Source organism: Drosophila grimshawi, unplaced genomic scaffold (genome assembly GCF_018153295.1).
Source record: "Drosophila grimshawi isolate 15287-2541.00 unplaced genomic scaffold, ASM1815329v1 contig_311, whole genome shotgun sequence".
Taxonomy (NCBI): Eukaryota; Metazoa; Arthropoda; class Insecta; order Diptera; family Drosophilidae; genus Drosophila; species Drosophila grimshawi.
Window position 1 is genome coordinate 14,926,187 of NW_025063098.1, and position 25,138 is coordinate 14,951,324.

General features: G+C 33.2%; 1 protein-coding gene across 1 annotated transcript in view; it reads left to right on the forward strand.

Annotated features, from left to right (window-relative positions):
* Positions 1 to 2,647: 2,647 nt before the first annotated feature.
* Positions 2,648 to 25,138, forward strand: part of LOC6571759 (atrial natriuretic peptide receptor 1) — a 44,660-nt gene continuing 22,169 nt past the window's right edge. The window contains exons 1-5 of the mRNA XM_043214850.1: positions 2,648 to 2,744; positions 9,721 to 10,399; positions 11,056 to 11,239; positions 11,309 to 11,511; positions 11,582 to 11,625. Coding sequence (XP_043070785.1) covers positions 9,841 to 10,399; positions 11,056 to 11,239; positions 11,309 to 11,511; positions 11,582 to 11,586 — 951 coding nt within the window. The 5' untranslated portion in view covers positions 2,648 to 2,744; positions 9,721 to 9,840 and the 3' untranslated portion in view covers positions 11,587 to 11,625. Of the gene's footprint in view, positions 2,745 to 9,720; positions 10,400 to 11,055; positions 11,240 to 11,308; positions 11,512 to 11,581 lie in introns of the transcript that reaches the window.

Genomic DNA, 25,138 nt, shown 5'->3' on the forward strand with positions numbered 1-25,138 from the left:
AACATTCTAAATGCTAACACTAAATGCAGTATCGATGAGCAGAATTAAAAGTGAGTACTAATCTTTTTTACGACTTGATATTTTGTATTAGATAGAGTACCTAAATACTAAAAAGAATAATAAATTTAGTGTATTATTATATGATTATTTGACTCTTTATATAGTAGCGGATTGTTGATTCGAATCGTTGATTTCTTAGAAAATGCAATCCGTTTGAAGATTATTATATTTAATATACACCCAACACTTTTCCTTCCAAAATGAATGTGGCAGTCTAAGTTTAAAATATACTTCAATTCTCAGTTGCAATAGAATAAAATGCATACATACGAGGAATGGGAATGAGTGCACAGATTTCTACAAAAGAATATAAATGCAAACAACTATACTCGTATATGCAATGGATGCATGAGCATTTAAATACACATTACGAATAAGTGCTAGCCACACTTGAAATCCATTTCCTATCGCACTACATCACAGACACAGTGCAGCAAGCTTCCACACTCTGCATATTAAAAAAAAAAAAATAATAAGAATGCTCTAGTTGAGGGAGCTTGACTAGGAGATACCCTGCAGCTAATTGTTAAATATATTTAATTTATTAAAATTCGGTTTCTAGTTTTACAAATATGGATTCAGGTATGCATCATCTGTCAACTATTTCACTGCTCTTTTATATACTTTTACAGTTTTTTTCTGTGTGTCAAATATATAAAATATTCAACCCAGCTAAAATATGAGGATTATATAAAAAATATGAAATGAAATTTTGTTTTTAAATTTCTACCGATTTCTTGATTTTAACTATCTCGTCAACTGTGTAAGTCTGTTGACCAATCTGCAATCATCATTTTCTTAGCCGTTAGTTGCCAGTCTCCAGTGAGGCTTACGGATAACATAAGCTGGTACAGGATTTCTGGACTCTTACGAATTATTTTTAGACGATTACTGGAATCGGATTTCGATAATAGCACTTGTAGATACGCGAAAAACTTTGCAATTCGAAGAATGAAGGTAGACTAGATCGACTCGACTGTTGATCAATGATTTGGAAATGCTTCTTGCTGTTTGTTACATAATTAAAGCGGTCTTCAGTATACCCATTTTGCATATTTTCCATGGGTTCAGGGTATGACAACCAAGTAAAACAACAAGGACAATAGACTCATGCGTGTTTTATGCGGCACTCAGTGGCTGCTGCAGAATTATGAAAAGTGCCGCAGAAGTGCGTTTACATGCTATTAATTGTGTGTACTTAAAACAAGAGCAAGTGCACCATATTCTCAGGTGGAAGTACTTACGATATGAATATTTTTTCCAAAAGCCAACAGCTAACACAAAAATATAAATAAATAAATATAATATTTCGCTTTTTATTTAGTGTGCAGATCTGTTTTTATGTTCTGACCTAGAATAGTTTAATGTAAGCCAATAAATACAACAAGCCAGAGTAAAATATTATATATTCTATCTAAGCAAGTTTGGTCGAGGGAGAGCTCGATTAGAAAATACCCTGTTGAATACATAGTATGCTTACTGATAGTAGTTTGTTCAGTATGAACCTGTGTATTTTTGTTTGATATTTAATTATATCATGGTACATTCACGTATTTTTAGGCTATAATTCTCAAATCGTGTCTTTTGTTGCTATCAGAGATCGATTTGAATCGATATTCGCGAAGCGGATGCAGTTATCGATAAGTAGATATCAACCGTAACCGCTAAAAGTGAACGAGAACTTATATGTTGAGTCTATAGCATTTATAGTCACTGAGATCGGTAGGTTCACGTAGAGGGATGACTGCTGATAGATAACATAGATATACTTCTGCCAGTTACAACTTTTTCACAACTGTATTATACCCTATTTCAAGTTTTTAATGAGCTTAGGGAATCAGAATTACACTTTCTACATCATAAATTTGCGTCAATTCATTTATAGTGTTTACTAATCGCCAAGCTTTTAACATAATACCGATTCTTATCTATATAATGGTAACTATCTACACAACCGAGCAATTACACCAAATGCTTATTAGAAAATCAACCAAAACGCCAATTTGGGGGCGTGGCTGCTGGGGCTGTTGCAGAACCTATCAGCACTAAGCAAAAGATAACAGCATTATTAACAGTTCGCTAACAGTCGCTCTGTTAACTCCACTGTAATCAACAGAGTGGAATATTACATCAGTACCAGAATGTTAGCTGTTATCGGGCGCTTCTTATCATTGTTGTGTTATGGTTTGGGCATTGGTGAAGTGTGGACAAGTGTCGCCAAGCTTTTCAATATCTTTTCAATAATAGTCGAAAAATAACAGTTTAGCGGGAAGTGCGCGCTTCGGTTAACTTTAGCGGCGTAACGTGAATAGAAGTTGTCAACAAAAACGAAAAAATAACAAACAAAAAAACCCAGTGTAAATTATTTTGGGATCGCGAGATTGTGAGTGGTATTGTGATATACTGATATCAGTATTTTATATTTGTTCCGTAAACTCTTGAGGTGTCACAAGAAGTTCTTTAACAATAAAAGGCAAATTGCTGAATCATCAATAAAAATAGCTAAATTGCTTATCGAATAAATCAAATAATGTTTGCAGTTCATAAAAGTGCTATAAATTCAAATGCTTGAAAAATAAAAAAGGTGGCTTATCAATCTACAAAGTTGTTTACCTCAAACGCATATACGCAAAGCAATCAAACTAAAATCCACCCACAAACAGCAGCCGTTTTGTGACAAAGTGGTAAGTAGAAAAAAAAAGACAAGAAACAAATAGTTAACAAAAGGACAGACAAACTCTTCAATGATAGGATACCGAGAGAAATGCCATGAAGTGGTCAATGAATTCCCCACTTGTGCCTTTGCATTGAAAACAACTTGAAAATCATTTGAAGGCGCTGCAAATAATTGCGCAACAAGCAAGTCGACTGGCTGACAGCTTTATAAGCCACAACTGTTAAAGACAGATGAACACTTCGCTTTGGAGCAAATATTGCACTCTGATGGCGCAACGTTCTTCACAGGAAAAAAATTGATTCGACATTAATATCCTGTCTAGACAAAAATTCAGCTTATGTCCTTGTGCTGTGACTCGGGCAAAAAATGGACAAGTCATATTGTATTTTTACAAGTATTGCATTTCATTCAATCTTCCATGCTTGACAATCTAGACAGCTCTTGACACCGATATTGATATTATTTCCAACGACTCCTTTATCTATATTATCTATATTCAGTTTTTTGCTAAATTGGACGCCAATTGGTGGACTTTTAAAATAAAGTAGCCATTCAATACCAATTGCATATTTATGCTTCTTCATTTGACTTACTAGTTAATTTTTATAAATGGAAATTCATGACTCAAAGACTCAAGAGTTAGTTTATAATAAAGAAATATACAATGAATGACTTTAAGTTTTATGATTTAATTGTACAAATTACGCATTAGTATAATATATTTTTTCTTAATTAATGCTGCCACAGCATTTTTATATTTAAATCACAAATATATTTAATAAGGATTTTCTCTATTAAGCTAAAAGCACAAAATATTTGTCGCTTAACATTTTGTAACATAAAATAATATTATTTTATAACAAAATAAAACTCCCTATTCTCTTATATATCAAAAACGCCCGTTTGTAATTATGGACCTGCATCCCAGCTAACTTGACTTGGATGGGAAATACTTTCTGTGACCTATTTGCGCATTCTAGTGTAAATATTCAATTTTTTGACTTAAATGCGCAGCGATAAAATTGAATTTACAATGCAAAAATGAGCTGTTTTACAAACATAAACTATTTACCCTTGTAGAAAGAATTATAATATTGTCATAATATTTTTGGCACATTGTAGGATGCGTCTCTGACCCCATTTATTCTTGATCAGCATTCACTAATAATTTAATAATAATAATAATTTATTTTGCCCAAAACTTTTGAACAAAAATATTTATCAACATCATTCGGTTTATTAAATTTATAGTAAAATCTTAAATTGCTTGGACACCGAACTTTGGCGTGCCTAAGAATTTTGCTTTAATTTCTTTTTTGACTATATACAATCCACCTAGTCTCCATTCTGCACTTACAAAATAGTATTAATAAGCTGATTTATTTTCTAAAGTGTGTTCGCTAGCTTCGCACGTATCCAATCAATTTTAAAAGTTACTTTCACATCGCAATGGCTTGTGACATCTGGTAAACCGTTCCAGTGTTCAGCACTTCAGCTCACACACTGCGCGTATACGTAATGCTATTATGCATTTGGATGTATGCAAGCCAACTCGTATGTCAAACGGGACGAAACGACCTGCTGTTACTGCTGTTACGACCAGCTACATTTACTATTATAGTTTTTTTTTCAGCAACTGCCAAATCCACTTAAGCACAGCCACAAGCGAAACGTGGCCAGAGACGTAATACAAATACAAATATTTGCCAAACACACACAAGACAATAAACATTTTTGGGATTTTAGTTATACTGTATTTCACTACATGTGTGTAAACATGTGCAGCATATGGAATAGAAATCAGATACCTCAATATTTACTGTGTTTTATTTACATAAGTACTTGGTTCGCCTTAAATGATTTTGACTCCATATGGCAAAAATGGTTTCACACATTAAATACACGCATTGCTTTAACATCGATGTCAAAGTGCTTCTTTACTCACATGTCCTATTGATATAACCAGCTTTAAGTTGAGATTGAAGCTGCAGAAAGTAAAGAAGCAATATTGCCAAACTTATGTCCACTTATGTCCTGCAGTTGTATGTTGTTATGTTTGTATTTTATATAAGTCTTAAATAAAAATAATTGCGAATAAGTGTCGGACACTGTTTGCATGTCTTAAGTTTCTATTGCATAAGTTTTCAAACTTTGCTAAGTGCTTCGCACCATTAGTTGCATCACGCAGTCAAATATTCTTAAAGAAAATGTACATATTAAAAAATATCCTGACTGTTGGCTTGCTTTTAATTTATACCTGAAGCAAGTTATATTAATTTGCCAACGGCCATAAATCTTAGTACATTTACCACAAATCTTAACTACATTTTACATTTAAAAGCCATTCAATAACGAATTTCTGTTGTGGACGCCAGTGATTAATATTTTAAGCTTTTCATTAAAATTGCAACATGCTGCAGGTAATGAAAAATTAATTTAAAATTAAATTTAAAAATATATATTTGTTTTAATACTGTTTCAATTTATACTCTGATATATCAAAGAAGTGATAAATGGAGGCAATATTATTTGCAAACTTAATTATTATTGCACAATATAACATAATAATAACTATAACTCCAATTATATGTCTTTAACATATATCAATCTTAAACAGTGAAAGATATATTTACTAACATATCTCCAAGAAATCATGTGGTAATCAATTTACAATAAAATCGTCTAATTTGTTGATAAAATATTGATATTAAAATCTTAGATGGGTGTTGAATCTATGCAAATGAGTAGTTGTACTGTGTATAATGAAACTATTCAAGTAAAGATTTATTAATTTCATTTACTAGAAACAGCTTTCTCCCATGTTCAAATGCAAATGATTATGTCCAAAAGAGAGATTAAAAAAACAACTAGTAACTCAACTTAGGCAAAAACCGCCCTCGCATTTATTTTCCTTTCGTTTCTCGGTTTCCTGAACTTGCCTGCGACAGCAACAAATTGAATGTGACAAACTGGAATTGTCATTTTGCCAGCTAGCGGATATTACTAGGGTGATAGGATAGGGTTGGGACTGAAAAATAAATGCGTGCACATTCCTGTCTGGTTGGTTTCGGCAAAGGGTGTTTGGCACTTGGCTTGGTTACGCATCTATATCTAAAATTAAGTTATGCATGCATTAAAAATTCATAAATAACATAAAATTAGGTGTGGCAAAGCTGGTCCTAATTAGTTACGTGAATGATGAATGGACATTTAAGTTGCATGCAAATTATTAGATTTAAAACCGATTTATTAAAACGAAATCATTAAAAACGGAAAACAGCTGGCTCGTTATATAAATTGCTAAATTGCTAAGTGCTTCCCACCTATGTCGCATCAATGAGGCTTGATATCTTATAAATTTCCTCAAATACAATTGAACGTTTTGTAATCTTATCAGACTACGTAGCTCACTGATTGCCAACTATAAATATATAAACACCTATAAATAGTCTAAACTGAACTGTAGACAGAGCGTCTTGACAATTGCTACACGGATTTTTAGTTTCAAAACAATTGCTATCGTACCGAATAGAAGAGTCTTGGGGAAGGCTTTGTCCACATTACTCCATGTCAACTTGAGCACTTTACTTAAGTGTCACACTCAATAAATGGCAATGAAGCAAGTGGGCTTATAAATAGCAAATAAGTATAAATACTTTGTTATTAAAGCGATCGAAGGCAGCATGGAAATATATATGAAACCGTGACCTAAGCGAGACTATCTGTGTCGATACAATTTTGGATTTATTTATAGAAGAAAAAAAAAACATAGTTAAAGTGTAACCTTTAAGCAAAATTATTAAAGACAAACAGAAAGAAGCGCAAATATTCTGTTTTTACTCTCAGAAATCTAGGCAAAATCAATTCACATTTGTCGCATGTTTTTTCTTTTTTCGTTGTTTGCTTTAAAAGTTGAGTGCTCGAGACAAACGAATAATTCGAGTAAGCCCAACACGAGCCAGAAATACGAGAACAGCACGACGCTAAATGCACAATGTTTGCTGTTGTTGCTTTTCTTTTTTTTTTATAAATTGTGAACATGTGTTGAGTTGTCTGAGTACTAGCTTTGGGCTATATATACATGTGAATATCTACAAGTATATATTTGTACATTTGCCGTAGCCGCAGAGCCGTGAGTAAATATGATTGATTCGCTCGGGGTGCAGTTGGTAGTTGTTACTCGAAAACAAAGTGGCCCGATTGCGAACTGTCATTTTTACCGATCTTAATCAATCAGCAGTTGTTTTATTTTGCTAACGGACTATAAATAAACTGACGTTCACCAACTGATTAGCTTTCGATGTTCCAGCCAAATTAGTCAATGTTTTATTTGATTATCATTTTTAACTTTTTTTTATTAAATGAGACCACCTCAACTGCTATTTATAAGTGCTAGTCGGCTTGCTCGTTGGGTGCAACTTGTGTAAAAATTTAGATATGATTTAGATATGGGTCTGCAGTTAATATGTAAAATCATCTGAGCCTACCTTTGTATATCGAACTATGAACTATAAACTAGTGTGAAGAATATGTTTCCGCAATTTTATGAGGTCAGTTATAGATAATAAATAATAATAAATTCAGATGACCTATATAACTTGATAGTCACGGGAGTCACTACATATTTAAGGCTGATAAGCCATAGAAAAATGAGTCATATATTTAATAGTTACCAGTTAATCTCAATTTGAATTATAACATTCATCATATTAATGAATTATAGAGTTGAAAATAACTGAATTAGTTTCATATTAATAGTAGAGGTCTCCAAGATTTTGGATCCTCAACCATATAGTATAAGTGTCATAAAAACAATCGGTCTGTTATATATATACTCATATATAAATATATATATTTTACAGGGTGTCTCCCAGCAGCTAATGCCAAAATGTTACATTATGTGATTGATGTGGGCTTTTCCGTATTCATATAGCAAATAGTTGTCGTTCGCCATATCATAATGAGAGGCTTGCATGCGTTCACTGTGCTGTTGATATCAAGCACATGACCCAAACGATTTGATATTTGGTATCGTTGGCATTTCATTTTCTAGATTGCAATTGCCATCTATTTGCACTGTCAAATGCTTGTGATGAATTCTTATTAATTACTACAAGCCCATGACGCTACTATCAGCTATAGCCCTTCCCCCAACCCGCCTAGGGCACCTATGGCGCCTCGGCACATCCGATTCTGATAAGCACACTTTCCGTTCCCCTATAAATAGTTGTGTGTTCATTTGGCTTATTGCCGGTATTTGGTTTGCATAAAGAAACTCCAAGCCCCACAAGACAACAAGACATCAGATATCGGACGCGTGGCTTTCTGTCCGTTTGACTTGCGTTGATTTCCACTACGCTGCTTAAACGTAATCTAACATTTTTTCCAATGCCACCGATAACTTGAATACAGCTTAAAACGGAAATAATAATTGCAAATACAAGCAAGAAAAAAACGAACTTAGACAAGCCATAAATGATATGTTCTTGCAGATATGATACATCCTTAAAATCAAATGGGGCCAAAGAGCAAAATTCTTTTCTGATAAGCCTTAAAAACTTGAAGTTCAAGTTATCCTTGAAGAGTTTATGTAAGAGAAGCATTTTGCAAATAAAATTATTCCAGGCTTATAGAGTATTTTTATTAATATGTCCTCTAATGATTTTTAATGAGATATATGAAATTATTTATTTTGCATGCTGCAAAAGCATATGAATTGACTGATCGTCCAACCTATTGTATATATATATAATATATAGATATATATAAATATTTTTATTTATTTGTGTATTTGGGCAAGCCAAAAACGTTTTGTTTTCAAATTAGTGTTTATTAATCAATATTTATAAATGATTGTTATTACTTTCACGATTGAGTCGTGGCTTGCATAATAAGGCAAACAGTTCATTTGCAGGCCTTTCAAGACCGAACCATCAAGATTTCTCATTGTTTTGAAAACTATTGGCGTACAGGAAATCAAAGGTCTTTCTGGTATTCTGATAAGATTAGAAATCAATGTTGACAAATAAAAGTTTACGTCCAGAAATGTTTGTGTACCTTAATTAATACTTAGGTAGTTATTTACAGAGGTATATATGTAAGAATGTTTTGGACCTTTATGGATTTGCTGAGTGCATGTGCAAATTGCATTTCCATTGAAAATTTTCCACAACAATGCAGTGTACGTTTACTTTATGTAATAGGTGAGTCATTCATAAAATTTTGAAGGGTCCATAAAGTGGAATACGTCAGCCCAACAACGAATATGTGTACAAATATGATAGCCGGAATGAACTCTTTACGACCATCGTAAATGATAATTGAAGTAGCAGAGTAGCAATTTCCAACTTTTGGTTATGGGAGCGTATATTGATCTATATCATGTACGAATATTTAATAACTGCCGAAAGGGGGTTACATTTATTAGCTATTCATTGCTGCGAGTTCCGCTCAACAGAACCAACTTTTAATTTTGTTTCGTTGTTTTTGGAGTTCAACAGACGATAAGTTCAAGTCGATTGATTGATTGCACAATATCTTATAATGATAAACAAATGCAAGCGGAAATTGAAATTTTTTTTTTTTTTTTAGTTCTAGAGTCTTTGATTTTTATTATACTGGATTTGTTTGTGCTCAATTTAGATTCGAAGAAATAGTGTTATAATTAGTTTAAAATTACTGCAAGAGCTTTTACTGGAGAATCAATAAAGTTAATGAAAAATTAAAATAAAAAACAAGTGGGGTCATAAAGATAAGGACAGTCCACAAGCTTAAGTAATATGGAAACTTAGAGATAGTGAACTTATTAATAAATTAGTAATTGAACAACTTGAATGTGAAGTGTGGCCAACAAACTATAGTTGCCTATAGAAATATAAAATATGCTGGGTTCATGGAAATCCCATATAAGCCCATATAGTTAGGAACTGTACATGAAATCACGGGAATGCCTTTTATATGACTTTTTTAAATTACTCTTTCAGCGGCAACATGCAGTTTAAGCTGCCAACATTTCTGGTCAAAGGCGAGCGAATCAATGAAAACTTAATTAGCGATTGAGTGCTGTGTATAAACAAAATTTGAAGTGGAAGAAGGAAAAGCAAATGTATAGGAAAATTGAGGGCAGGCCACAAAGTAATCGAACCAATAACAAGCTGACGCCAATGCCGTGGCAATCAATGCTACAGGATGCCAGCGCAAAGAGTTGCAAATCACTTGAAACTATTACGGAGCGTGCAGCGTGGCACCTCAGGGCCCGGCAGTGGCAACGTCCATGCATAAATTGTGCAGGCATGCGGCATGAACTCCTCCTTTTGATGTGCCTACTTTGCTGGGGCAGCTGTCTGGCCAGGTGCCGGGACGAGCCGGCTCGTGAGTGCGAGGCCATCTGCAATGCAAATGGTGGCAACTGCTCCATCCGTGCGCTCGTCCTGCTCCCAAATGATGAGGGCTACGAGGCATCGCTGCATCGCGTGCTGCCCATCCTTAAGGTGGCCGAGCAACAGATCCGTGCCACTGCGCTGATACCGCCATATATTGATTTCGAGTGGCTGGCCAGTGACATCAAGTGCGATGCCTCCTTGGGCGTCATCAGAGCCATGGATGGCATCATTAAGCAATGTGCACAGGTCATTTTTGGACCCGTCTGTGACTATTCACTGGGTAAGTGGACAAACAAAGAACATGTGTATTGTAATTCGATTAAGGGTATAGTTTTTAATCAGTGAATGAATCGTTTACTCATTCCCAAACATTTTAAGCATGTCTCGATACAAAATGCGTCGCAAAATGGATTTTTTCAATTACGATAATTGGATCAGAAAGGACGAGAATTGAACTCTGAGGAAATTACTCAGAAAGACTTAAACATATTTTCTATTCTTTATCAACTCGTGAATGACGAGTGAAAATTAAATTATTTAGAAAGTTGTCTTTCGTCTTGGGAAGTTAAAAATAATAAAAGCGTTATCCACAAATTGTAGCAATTTTTCTTAGAAACCAATTGAATTAAATGAATTTAACAGGTATAATATCACCATTAAGTGAAACTAAATGAGTTTAAAATAAGTATTTATGTTATTAAATATTAATTACAACTATATTCATTTCAAAATAGTTAATGGGCATGTGAGAGTTGATTCAAGATTTTTGTTTCTATTTATGTACAATTTTTCGAACAAATATATTGAATTTATAAATGTAAATAAATAATTGAATTTAGAATAGTAATTGAAGCGAGTGTAGATTGACGATATATTGAGGGAATTATGTCGTTAGCACAAAGCACTCGTTATAATCGCAATCAATAACAATTTCAGCTGCTGTCAGTCGCATTACAAAATACTTCAACAGCGAGGGCACGCCCCTTATCACCGTGGGCGGCTCCACCTATGACTTTGAGCAGAAAAAAACCGATTGCGGCGATGAGTTTTATATGCTGCTCCGGACGGGCATGCTGAGCTTCGAGTCCATCTCCGAGCTGACCATAAATGTGATGAAACAGTAAGTCACCAATTGTATATTTTGAAATACATATATTTCAACCATCGTTGAAAATGTCTGCCGCCGCAGGCACAATTGGTCGCATTCCATTTTCTACTACGAACGCGACGGTCAGCGAAATGTGGCAGGTTTGCACACTTGTTTTCTCATGATGAAGTCCCTTGGCAGGCAGATGCGCAACGAAAATATGACTTTTTCGCAATATCCGCTCGAGCCAAATAACACGAATCGCACGGAGGAAATGCGTCGCGAAATTGGCAACAAACACTCAAGTAAGTGGACACTTTTATTTAAATACATATACATAATATTAGTTTCTATTGAAATTCGGTGGGTTAACAGACTAAAAGACGGTGAAGCTGCTAGGCTATCCGCTAACAGTGCCAGCTAACAGCATACTGCTAATAACAGTTTCAACAACACTGTGCTTAGCAAAGACAATAACCACATACAATCTGTGCTTTTAAAGCCCATCTGTTAATAACATTGCGCCTTTTTAATATGTGAATGGTTTGTGGTTTTTTGTTCGAAGTTAAATCGAAAATTAATTATAGATAAAACTAATAAGTGGGCTCTTAGAACTTAAAAAAAATAAAATTGTAAGAAATGTTGTATCATTACATTATGATAATATAAATGTACTGCTTTATAAACACAATCTTAAAATAGTACTTTTCTTTGTATAATATTCTGTGAAATTCTCTGGCCAGCCTCTCCTTAAAACATAAACAATGACCACCCAAGTGCTGCCCACACAAAGCTCTGAAATGTACGCTTTTTTCCAAAAGGGCATCGAACAGCTGATAACGCACACACATACTAATGCAATTGGCCAAAAGCCGGCTGTACTAATGCATATGAGCTTACTCATACACCCCCGCACACGCACACAGCATTAGTTTCGATATCGAAAAGCAACTGTATTCGGAGCTGTTTGTAGTTGGTGCCGCCAGAAGCCGGTAATAAACTGTTAAGTGCGGACATCTTCAACCGGACGAGAAAGATTCTCATTTCTCATCAAATTGAAAAGTTGAAAATTTTACGAAAATTGTAAAAATTAAATTGGCAAGGCAAAGAAGTTAAAGTGGCGAACAAGAAAAATAAATAAATTACAATTTTAATATATTAAGTCCAGTGATTGGCAAAGTCAAATGATGCTTGCCAATTTAACTTTAATAGGTGAAAGTTGTGCTCTGATATAGTGGACATATTGAATTTTCTTGTTGGAATGCTTTATTCTGCTTATGCATTTTGCATTTGTCTAAATTGTGAAACGCATTTTTCCCATTTCCCACTTCCGGCTTACAGAATCTCCAGCAGAGGGTTGTGTTGCTCAATGAGTTTTCATTGTTATGCAGTTGCATTGTTATGAGTGTTACAATCTTCATGGTAATATCTTGATATATGGCTGTATCAATTTAGTGGACAGTCTTATACGAGCTACTGGCAACTGCCAACAGCAGAGGTAGACAAAATAATCCATGTTCTATTAACGTTTTCTACACAATTTAAATTCCTCTTTGCACTTTCTTAAGCTAAAAATATAGCACAATTAAATCATGCTCCAAGTTACGCAAATCTTTTTCACTTTTAACGAAAATCTTCCGTTTTCTATTTTCGGCGTTCTAATTTACTCTAAAATTCATTTGTGATTTGAGTTTCAATTCCACTAAAATAGCTGTTTTCATTGTTGTTTTTTGAAAATGAAAACGGAAAGCTTATCCGTTTTCTGTAAACTATAGCATTTCTTTTGCCTTGTATATAAATTAGACTAAAATGTGTAAAACATATATAAATAGTAATTCTTGAAGTAATTTCTTATTGCAACTCTCCACTTAGTTTCACAAGATTAAATTTTCGACTTTGACTTTAGTAATAAATTTCTAACTCAAGGAGGTATATGGAGTTGACGCGCTTTTAGATACAAAACTCCTCAAGTTATCAAGTGCATTGCTAAGTTTCTAATTATTTGCTACACAAATGTTTACCACTTTCTTTGAGTATCTGCCTGCATATACAGTTAAATGTCTAACTGAAGTAGCAGATATGTAAGCGAGACTAAAGGACAGAGACAGAGGTATCCCAATTGAAATAAACATTTTGTGGCTTAGGTGCTTAAGGCAATATTTATCAGTAAATAAAAATAAAATGTAAGCAATTGAAAATATCTTTGAAAGTTTTACAATATCACTCAAGCAAAGTAAATTGTATATTCTGTAACCAACTGTAATTAATGTAGTCAAAACAAAACTTCACAGTTGAGAAAATATCTAGCAAACGATGTAATCCCAATTGGATTATTATTGTTTGGGCTTAAATTGTGTTGTGAATAAATATAAGCTCAACAAAATATTTGGTATAGTAAGTCTTGCCCCAATTTCATTTGTTTCTACAAATTATTTGTATTACCCAGGACCGCGCGCAAAAGTTGCATTGTGCATGTGGTAAACTATGGAAAAGCAAACACAAAGGTGTTGAAAGTATTTCATAGCTATCCTGAAATTCATATGGCTTATAGAAAATTGTTTAGTTGTTGCGTCTGAATCTGAAGTGAATTTAATAAGACACAAAGGTAAGGAAAGGTGTTGAATGCGTTGCATAAGCGAACAGCTATTCAATTTAAAGTATCTTAGAGCCATAGATAATCCAATAAGCAACTGCAAATGACGACAAAAAATCCATAGAAAATAAGCTACAAGTTGAATAAGATGGTTTCTATTAAGCAGTTGACCCCTCTAAATTTATAACCGTTTAAATGTGTTAAAGTCTTGATCTCGCCTTAATTCCAAAATATTTATATTCCATGCATGCATTTTAATTTTTTGAGCCCAACTAAGTTTTTTTTCTTACTTTATAAGCTAAAGCTGAGTAAAAAAATCAACAAGCTACTCACATTGTGCACGCTAATTGGGAACACAACAATTTTATTTATATTTTTATTCTATTCGCACATCTTTGCATAGATCTTAGAATGCAGCAGATGGAAGCACGTTGTTGAGCAGCGAATTTCAACAAGAAAGTACTTAAGAACACAACCCAATTTGGACTAAAAACACGAAATAAAATTTCGCTCTTGAAATATTGACATAGCTGAGTGCAAAGTGTGCACAACGAAGACTCTTTCAATGGCCTTTACCTGACTGAATGCGAATCCGACTCAATTTTTGGACTGTGAAGCTAAACACAGTTTGTTGCCTACTTATCAGCACAAGTGTTAATGTGGAATCCATAAGAATGTTGTGCATTGATAAAGTTGCTGTACTTCTATTCAATTGCACACTTTTACTTTGGCATTGACACTCAGTTCTATACAAGAAAGCCAGTTACATTTTTAACTAATATGGAATGAACTATATACGATAAATATGTCATGGTTAAAAGTTTAGTTGTTGACTGAAAAGCAGTACTTGATACATATCTAAATTGATTCACAATATTATAGATAGATATAGATATATTCATCTTTGTATATGTAACTTGGCATACTGAAGATATTTGTCCGATATCATTTTTTAGTTTGAAATTTATTCCTATTCGATATTAATATTCAAATGTAATTGATTCTTTTGAGCTTAAGCTTCTCGTTAAACTTGGTAAATTTTGCCATTCACTTGCTGGAAGCGCTTAGAAATTCGCTCCTTTGTGTTAAGCTGACGAAAAGAAAAATGAAGCTTTTTTGTCAAAATTTGCACATAAAAGATGTGAAAGGAAAATCGTTTGACAAAGCATCGGACAAATTACAATTGACAAACGGCGCAAAAATATGCGCACTTGGGGTGCAGCTGACATTCAAAAGGATTGTGATCCAGATGTAAATTCAGATGTATATATTTCATACACATAGCATGAACTGTAACACTGTAAAATATGAACGTTAACTGAACTTTAACTTTGTTTGTGTATACACCAAAAAACATATCACAAAAGTGTTGGCGATATCAATATAATTTTTTGATTTTACAAGTTATAGTTTTTAATGCAGTATCTTTATTGAATATTAACAATAATTAAATGATCTCCTGCTGGGATTTGTTTTTATTTGACAACTAAAGCATACTAATTGTGGTCAAGAAAAAATTCAACAAGCTAAATAACAAAAATAAATATTGAAATACTTTCAAAACAGCTTGCAATATTCCAATTTCAAAGGTAATCGTTTATTTATTGCGGTTTTATTTTCCGTAAATTGCTCGATTGCTTCAAGAGAGATTTTACATATAGGCAAATTTCTTGAAATCAGAAGCGGAGACAAAACAAATTGCATTCCGTCCGTCAGTTTGTTATACATATATATATATATATACATCTATTTTATTGAATGTCATGTGCTGTGTTGGCCTTCTTTCTGCCCATGAACTCAAATCTTGGCCGTTGGCCAGCCACAAAGAGAGTAAGGCAAGCGGATGCAAAGTGGAGATAATAATTGTGTTACATGAATGGAGAATTTTGAAAATTTTTATTAAGCTGCTGTTTGGTTTTTTGTCGCTGGTGCTTGCAGAAAAGTTTAAGAGTGAAGGATTCTTCAAAGGCAGCATCAACTCAAAAAGTGCAACGCAACGAGCAAAGTTTTAATTTGATTAACTCATTAAACAGAACAAGTGACACAACACATTTTAAAATGGAAACCATGTACCAATTAATTTATTGCACATTTCTCGCGTTCAAAAGTGGTAAACAAAAATAAAAATAAAAAAATATATATTTGTTGCTGCTACATAGATAAGAGCTCAGTGTCACTTCCCAGTTCCATTTATGTTGTTTTTGTACTATGACAATTTCGTTGTTAACATCAGCGTCGACCCCATGTGGCCAACACTGATGATAGTAATAACGTTTTTTCTATGCAAATTTTGTCTAATGGGAGCTCAGTGTGGATGTAACTTGGCTGATGCATTAAAATAAACTCACCCAGGAAAAGTGGCGAACCACACGACAACTGACAATTTTGAAAACATGTTTTGTAAATGTAAATTTATTAAAGCTTTAGCAATAAAATCAAATCAGCCCGTTCGTTAGAAAGTTGATACTAATTTTGCACCTAATTTATATTTATCCATTCGATCATATTCGTAGCAATTTAATGTAAAATGAATGATAATTTTATTAATAATTTATTGAATTCATTTTTAAACTATACATTTTTATTTAAACTCAACGCAAACTCAGCTCGAGTTTAAGCCACATTTAATCACTGTTATTCATGACAATTAAAAATGCCAGCAGCATTAAGGTATAAATCAACTGTGTAAAAAAAACACTTACATGACGTACACGTATGTAAATGTTGCAAATGTCAGGAAATGTCTGCAATGGGTAAAAGCATATTTCGCTTTTGCATGACAAATACAATTTGCCACCAACTATAAATCAAAAATAAATAAATATTTATATGAAAACAAATTGTGGGAAATTGTGCGCGAGTTACGCGTATCTCAAAAATTGCCACATTGTTTGTTGATGCGAAAATGTTTTCAGACATTTATCTCATAATTAGTAAAGTGAGTTAAACTGTCTGATTTATGCCGCATTACATTTCTGTTAATAATGTGAATTTGATTTTGTTTACTATATCTTTATGTCCTTGAAGGGGTGACATAGAGCTTAAAATGGACTCCAACAAATTTTAATTTGACTACGACTTTAGTGTGCTTTAAAATACATATATAAAAATAAATGAATAAAATGAAACTATAAACTACAAAACGATATTTTTCTGAGAATCTAAAATAATAGCTTGAATTTTCCATTCTGATTATAAGTGTGCGGTAAATATAAAGTTTTACCACGACTGACTGGTTAGTAAACTTTCTTTTGTCAATTCAACTAGATAACTTTTTTTTTGAAAATCTTCACACGTACTTTGATAATAATTTAGTAACTATTTATAATGAATAAGACTTGTTGCAAACGAACTCCTTTTTGTACATATTTGCACAAAAACACTTCCAAATTACTCGATTACGTGACTCATAACTCGATTTATTCACTTAACTACTATTTGAAAAGCGTTCAACTATTCAACGACCATTTCGTTTTAAATGATAAACTTACATTTTGTAATTTTCCGCTAAATAAATATGAAAATTACAATTCCCAACCATGCTAAAGGGCAATAAAACAGACCTGCTGTTTGCCTAGTATTGTGTACCAACGGCCAACCCCATTCAGCTTTCATTCTCAGCATTTGTGCCTGCTCCGCCTTTTCGCTGACTGCTCTGCGCATTGTTTATGATTGTCCCATGCATTATGCATCCTAAGTTGCTTGTCCAGTGTGTGACCTGCATTCCGCCAGTGACTCGACTTGGACGAGTTCTATTTCCGGGCCATCTGTCTGCACTATCTCGGATATTAAATATTCCCAAGATACGACAATTCACTTATTTATTAATGTGCATTTTACGGAAAAATATAAACTTCTTTTTCAGCTATAAGCAGAAGCAGTAAAAACTGAAAATTCAAAAGACTTCTGGTGAATTGATAAATTATTTTATTTGATCGTTTGAATGAATGAAAGAATATTCAATAGGAATCGAGTGTTTTTTCAAAACCAATTGATTGCATCCAAAATATATTTTGCATAAATTGCAATTAAGCAGAGAAATTGTTAGTCCGCTGAAGCCAAGTTTTCCACATGGCCACACAATAATAATGACGAACACAAGTTATTTTAATATTTGCATTTCGAGCAGCCACTTTACTTTAAGCATAATTATATATTTTTTCATTATCCATTATTATATTTCACGACCTTCCTTTGGATGGCCGAACAAACTTAATTAACATGGAGGACATGTTCAGTGCCTGGTTGCGTTCGTCTCTTTTTTATATAGCTATAAAAATTATTGCTCTATAAACAATTTGCTGCAGCAGGGGAACTGGGAACTGTATATGCCACTTAAATACATTTTTCAGTCCAGGCCTGCTTTTGTTCCAGTGCCATTTCTGCTGCAAGTGCCGCTTCTGTTATTGTTTTATTATTTTTGTTCTTGTTTTTTTTTTTTATTGTGCCGCCTTATTCGCTGAGGGTTTAACTTGGCATCAGTTTACCAGCTCTGTGCACATTCCCACCCCAACCATCACCCCATTCCCTGGCCCCCCACGTACACATACACTTATAGTCAAACAATGCAACGCGAAATAACCAGAAAAATGTATTAAACATAATTTATTATCTTCTGACTTGTGTTGAAAAAACTTTTGCAACCGGCACTTTTTCTTTTATTTAATTTTTATTGATTCAATATATTAACTGAAAGAATTTCAATAATTTGATTAAATGCAGGGGGTTATTGAACTTATTTTAAAGTAATTAAATAACTCTTTATAATATTAGAATGTTATAGTCGAGACAGCTCGACTCAATCCAGTTTTAAAAATTGGAATATTTTATCCGATCTTAAATTTAACAGTTGTACAGTTCATCAATAATGTGTTAAGGTTATTTTATATATTAATTGGAAGGCTGTCTTTAAATTTGTGGCTTTAATTGCTTTGATATTTGATAAAATTCAATTCCGAATTTCAGATCTCTAGCACGTATAATCTCTGCTATCGGTCTTCATATGTGGACAGACCCATGTCTATTGACTTGGCTTTTAGTCCTGATCAAAAATATCTGTACATAATTGGGTCGAGTATGCTTCTCACTGCCTTTTACATAACTTGCCGCAACTTCATTGAACTTAAAGTAATACACAACAATAGTAACAAATTCTTTAACCCAAAACTATATTTATATACTATATAAGAAAAATGTAAATGCAGATTTCCACTATTGATACATTTTGATGAGCACATATATCTGCAGTTTTCAATAGGTTTTCTCTCGAGATTTCCTTTCAGCTAGCGTTAACAGAACTCAGAGAAAATCAATAAATAAATTAGTTTTCAGTTGGCTCACAGACCGTAGAGTTACGGCGAAGCTTTCTCGAGCGAACTCTTGACAGAAACTTGGCGACAACTGAAAATTTGTGGCGCTCAACTAATTCAGTTTATGTTGTACATTTTTCAGCCCTGCGGTTAGGCAAATCAAATATTCTGATTGACAGCCAACTTAAAGTTTCGTTATAAATGAAAATAAAATTCAAGCTAGAAGAAATTTGCATTTACTAACGCTTCTTTCCCTACTTTTTTAATTGAAACTAATTAAAAAGAAATATTTCAACTGATAACAATAAATTCAACTGAAGGTACAAAAGTTTTTTTTAGGGCCTTTTGCAATTGCAGATAAATGCATAAAGTTTGAAATTGAATGCAAATAATATCGTTATGTGAAAATCATTGTTTGTTTTCCATTAGCTAGATTGGCAAAAAATAACAAGGTAAAATAGATTGGATCAGAGTAAATGAATATTAGTAAGAAATATGTGATGTTGAATACATATTATATCATTATAATTATTAACTAAAACTAGTCAAAATAGGTGAGAAGGGATGTAGAATATGAATTCTAACTCTAACCTACTTTTAACTAATTTACAAAAACTAATTTAAGCGATTAAAAAATACTGCTATTAATTTAAAACTTGTAGGTTTCTGACGTTGACTTTTAATCTTTAATAATCGCATCATGAAAATATTCATAACTGACAACACAATAAGAATTTCCCAGTTAATACGTAAATCCGCCCGAGGCACAGTTGCTTCTGTGTGCAGTGGTATTTTAATTTTGAGCTAATCATTTTTGATTAGGCAGCATTAAAATGAAATGAGGCGACGGAGCGACTCATTACCTGACACAACCACACATTGTATTTTCACAGCCATGTGGCTGAATAAATATGCACATCAATTTAAATTAGAGCTAAATGGCAATATGCAAAAAAATATTTTGTGAATATTCGGTGAAAAGAAAACACCCTAAAAATATGTTTTATTTTATTGAAATTATATACTTTAGAAAACACTATTCTTAAAAATATGAAGAACATTATACATTATAAAATCCTGGTCATATTTATTGAACTTGTTTACTTTAGGTGAAACCAAATTTGGAAAATTATTAAATACCTTATTGAGTGGTCTTTTTTTAGTTGACATTTCCGGAATTATGGTTAAGTGTTGCATAAGTTGAGCAGTTTTTTGGTTATACTATATTTTTGAATGATAATGACTCAAAAATTGTAACTAAACTGCGACTTTTTGTGTCAAACCAATTACAAGTAGAGCTGTCTGACTTGATAATCAAATCCACACTAATTATCCACATGCCAATTTTAATTGCTCCTGTTAGATAGGCAACGAAATTTGCAATACACATGTTCTATGTGCATGTGGGTGTGTGGTTAAATGCGATAAATGGCCTCAATTAAGCTTGGTTGTAGAAATCAATGATATCAATATCTGAAACAGTTAGCACACGTGCCCAGCACCTTTGACCTATCTTGCCATCTTCGCCTTAGCATTTGCATACCTTTGAACATAGTTTTCTCATCGGGCAAATTTCTGGGGAAAAATCTAATAATTTGCATTTGCATAATTGTGATAAGGCAACTTTCAAAAATACACTTCAAACAACTACATTTATTTTTAATGACTTTTATCTAATAGACAATTAATATAATTACGTATTTTCAATATACTTTTTTTTTATAAAGGACCCAATTTGTTTGCAAAGTTTTTAATATCAATTAATTGTGTTTAATTTAACACCTGTTAATTTGATTATGGCCACCGATAATTATTTAAAATGAATCTAGTTAAAATTGCATGCTGCCTGCCAGTTTTGTTTGTTTGATTAACTGCCTGTCAGCGCGGCCAGTTTGCGAATTAAAAATAAATCCGGCAAAATAGTTGTTATTAATTGTTATTTACACCAACAACAATAACAGAACAACTGAGCTATACACTTTTTTACGTAAAAAGCTGACGAAAAATGGATATAAATTGAAAGACTATCTTTTATATTTCATTATTGATTTTAGTTGTTTTTATTTCGTTATTAATAGTTATAGACTGCAGAAACGACTAATTGCGCCGCCACATGCAGTCCAGTGTAAATGGCTCTCTATGACAGACAGTCAACCAAAATGCGAGTGCTTCATTAGCATAGTCCGGGTATAATTTCGTAGAACATGACTGGGACCCAGTTTCCTTGATGTAAAATCGATGTTAAAGTTCAACGTCAAAGTAGAGTTTAACAGTGGCAAAGAGCAACATCTGTTATTGGTCGAGCATCTGCTTAAGGTTACGTAAAAAGTTATTCAACGTAATTTAAGCACTTTATCCTTACGAGTACACAAGTTTGAACTCATTGTGCTGTCAAACAATAAATTTTGCTTTTAGAGGCAAGTTAATGAGTTATTCCACCATGTATACAAGAGAAAAGAAAACACAGCTTAGTGGCAACATTAAACATATCGATTGTTTTTAGTTTCAAGCTTTATAAAAAATGGCTACTACGTGATATTGGAACACATCTAGCCGTAGTACACATCTCAGTATTGACTATCTTTATACTCTAATAAATGGTGACATATATTCTTTTATATTAATTCAATTAAATGATTAAAGAAACTAATCAAATTAAAAAACTTCGTAAATAAAAGAAAGATCCTTGCATATGTTATAGGGACGTAAAAAAGATCAATAAATATTTGGAACTAATATTTTATCTAGAATAAAATAGAAGCAAAAAATGAATGCATGAATATTATGCTATTCGAAATATATATACGTATTTTGAAATTAAATTAGTCTAATGAACTAGTTTATTTTGCTTATATACATTAGTTAAATAATGTCTACGTTTAATATAAACATGTGAATTAAATAGACAGATTTCTGAAGGCAAGTTTTATTCGTTGTATAAAATTAAAGTTGTGGCAAGGACACACTGTAACCTAAAGCTGCACAAAACCATGTTGGTATGAGGTTTTTGTTCAATTCGGTTTTGCACATGCCACAGACTCTCCTTGCCACATGTACTCAGTTGCACGCACTCACACACTAACAGTTGTTGGCTAGTTTCACTAACTGACACCTGCAGAACGGTTAAGAGACTTTTGACCTTAGAAAGAAGACATTTTGATGGCAGAGAAGCGTTTCCACTAACTCGTACAATTTATAAAGTTTAAGCTGCAGTTAGTCATAGTTTTTTAACTGAATTTGTAGATTTTAGATAAGATTGAGCTTCGAAAAGATTGCTGTCAACCAATTAAAACTTTTAAGAATCAGTGTTCCTTTGAAGCTTCACATCAAAATACATTTCTTTGTGTAGAAAATTTAAGGCGGATTTCAGCTTAAATTAAATTGAAAAGTTTAAGAGTTGTACTATTTCAAAGAGAGTGCCAACTAGGCATTGAACATGCAAATCTCATTTGGCATATAATAAAAGTTTTAACATGCTGTTAGACATGCAATTTCAGACTTTTGTAGCTCAAGCCAAGTATGTAAACCTCAAAACGAAAAAAAAAAATTTAGGTTAGACATGTTTTTGGTTAATTTAATCATTGAGTTTAAAATTGTTTTATATTTGATGCAAAAAGAAATTCTTCAATTTAATATTTAAAATTAAGTAAGTTTGGTCCCTAAAATTTTCAAGCGCTGTTTATAGAGAACACAAAAGACTTTATACAGCAGATGTGAGAAAATAGTTCATTTATTTCAATCGATGAATGCATTTTAAAATAGTTGGGGTCACTATAAGGTAAACGCGTAAATTGTTTAACAGCGTGAAGCAAGTCATTGTCCTTATCCACTAGTGCTCCAAATGCACTTAGCACTTTTCCCTTTTGGAACTTTCCCGTCATTCAGGACATTTTCGTATTGTCAGCTAGCAGGAGGCGGAGACAATTACTCGAATGAGGACGGAAACAGGACAAGAAAGTAATTTAAATGAATATTTAACAGGCACACATTCAATTTCTTTTGGCCAAGCATTTAACTCATTTAAAGTCTTATTGACAATTTGTATGAATTGCTGAAACTTAATTTGAGGAGAAAATGTGCGAAACAACATGAAAACATGCAAATATGACAGAGATCATAAATGTGTATTATTGAGAATAAGGATCTGCACATTAGTCCAAGGGTAGGGTTATAAAATAAAGAAATGTAAAAGAATTTAATAATGCAATAATGTGCGGGTGTTATATTAAATATCATTAAATCCAGCTAAACCATCTTAAAAAATGACAATATACGAGAGAAAATAAAACGTAATTAAACCCTTAGCAAGGATATTAAATATTGTTATATCAGGAAATGTGTAATGCATTTCATGGAAATATTTCCATTCCCATAATTGAATAATTTTCAACATAATAAAGATTTTCCATATTTAATTTCCTGTACAATATAATGTCAATCACACATTGTAAATCCGGTATGAATGGTAAAAATTGAATTGTAAAGATTACGTTTATGATATCATTTATATCTATCATTGAATATGTCATTTTTCTATATGTGAGTGAGCACAACTAATTTCTTGTGAATAGAGCGGAAGGACACGTCGCAAAGATGACAGCTTGCATCGCATTTGCATCTTTCACAAGTCAGACACAGTCGATTATCCTTGAAGCATAGAATCCCAATGCTGCAAACGATGCTTATCTCTTATCCACATCAGTCACACATTTTGGCGATTTCGCCTCAGGAGAACAAACGGCTTCCATTGAACTTGTGCAAGCAAGGCAACACTAATTTATTATGCTTTCCCATGTGGCAAATGCACACACAACAGTGGATGTGTTGTGTTCTAACTTAAAGTACAACACACACTCACGATTTTCACGCTTTCACACACTGTACAAATAAATTTGATAAGCTTGCAACACTGCGTTAATTGATGACAAACAATTACCGCAAAACCAATGCAGAAAACAACACTTCCAAAAATTGACAACGAGACGATGCAGGAGAGAGAGAGAGAGAGAGAGAGGGAGATAGAGAGAGAGAGATGAGTTAGTGAAATGTGATGGACATGTGTAGCTTAATACACCAACACACACACACATATGTGCAGAGATGCCATGCATGCACCAGCTGGAACTCAATCGCAATCCACTCTTCCATTCAACTCTCGTTCTATCTGTCTCTGTCACTCCCTCGTTCAAATGATTTATTGAGTTTAACTGCAGTGCAAAATTACACACTAGAAGCAAGCAAGTCACAGAATTAAATCCTACGCAAACACGCACACAGAAGCAAACTCATATTATGTCACATTATACAAACCGCAATATCTGCATGTGTGCGTGTATGTGTGCGTCTGTGTGTGTTTCGACTAATAAGAGGAAACGAGCAAGAGAGTCTTGTTATAGTTTGCAGCTCCAATTCAAAGTGTATCCCAAACAAAATGCAAATATGGCAATAAACATGACAACTACAGCTAAGCCCAAATGATCGTCCAAATTATGAACTTAATGAATTGTTATGAAGGAGTTGGACTCATGTACTTATTATTGACAGCAACTGGAAATTTGACCAAGTCCTAAAGTAAAAGTAATTAATATGAATTATTATAAGGTATATTTAATTTTAAATTTAAAACATATTTATGTGTTTATAAATTTTTTAAAAATATTTGTCCTTAAGCTTTACAGATGTATTTCAGTTTATATTTAGACATTACGTACGGTATCTGAGCATAAAAATACTTTAGCTTATATTTTTCAAATATATAGTTTATATTTATATTTATTATGATCGTAATGTTAACGTAAGTTAAAATTGTAAACTAAAGTAAATGATTCTGTAAGTGTGTGTGTGTGTGGGTGTGCGTGTATGTGTTGCGCGTTTGTTTTTATATTTCGCTCTGTTTACATTTGCATCTTGCGTTTACGTTTTACGATTTACGTTTTGCGCTCCATTTAACATGGATCATGCTGCGCTTGCGACGCTTACGCTGACGCTAACGTTGGCGCTGACGTTCGTACTCACATTCTCATTTGCGTC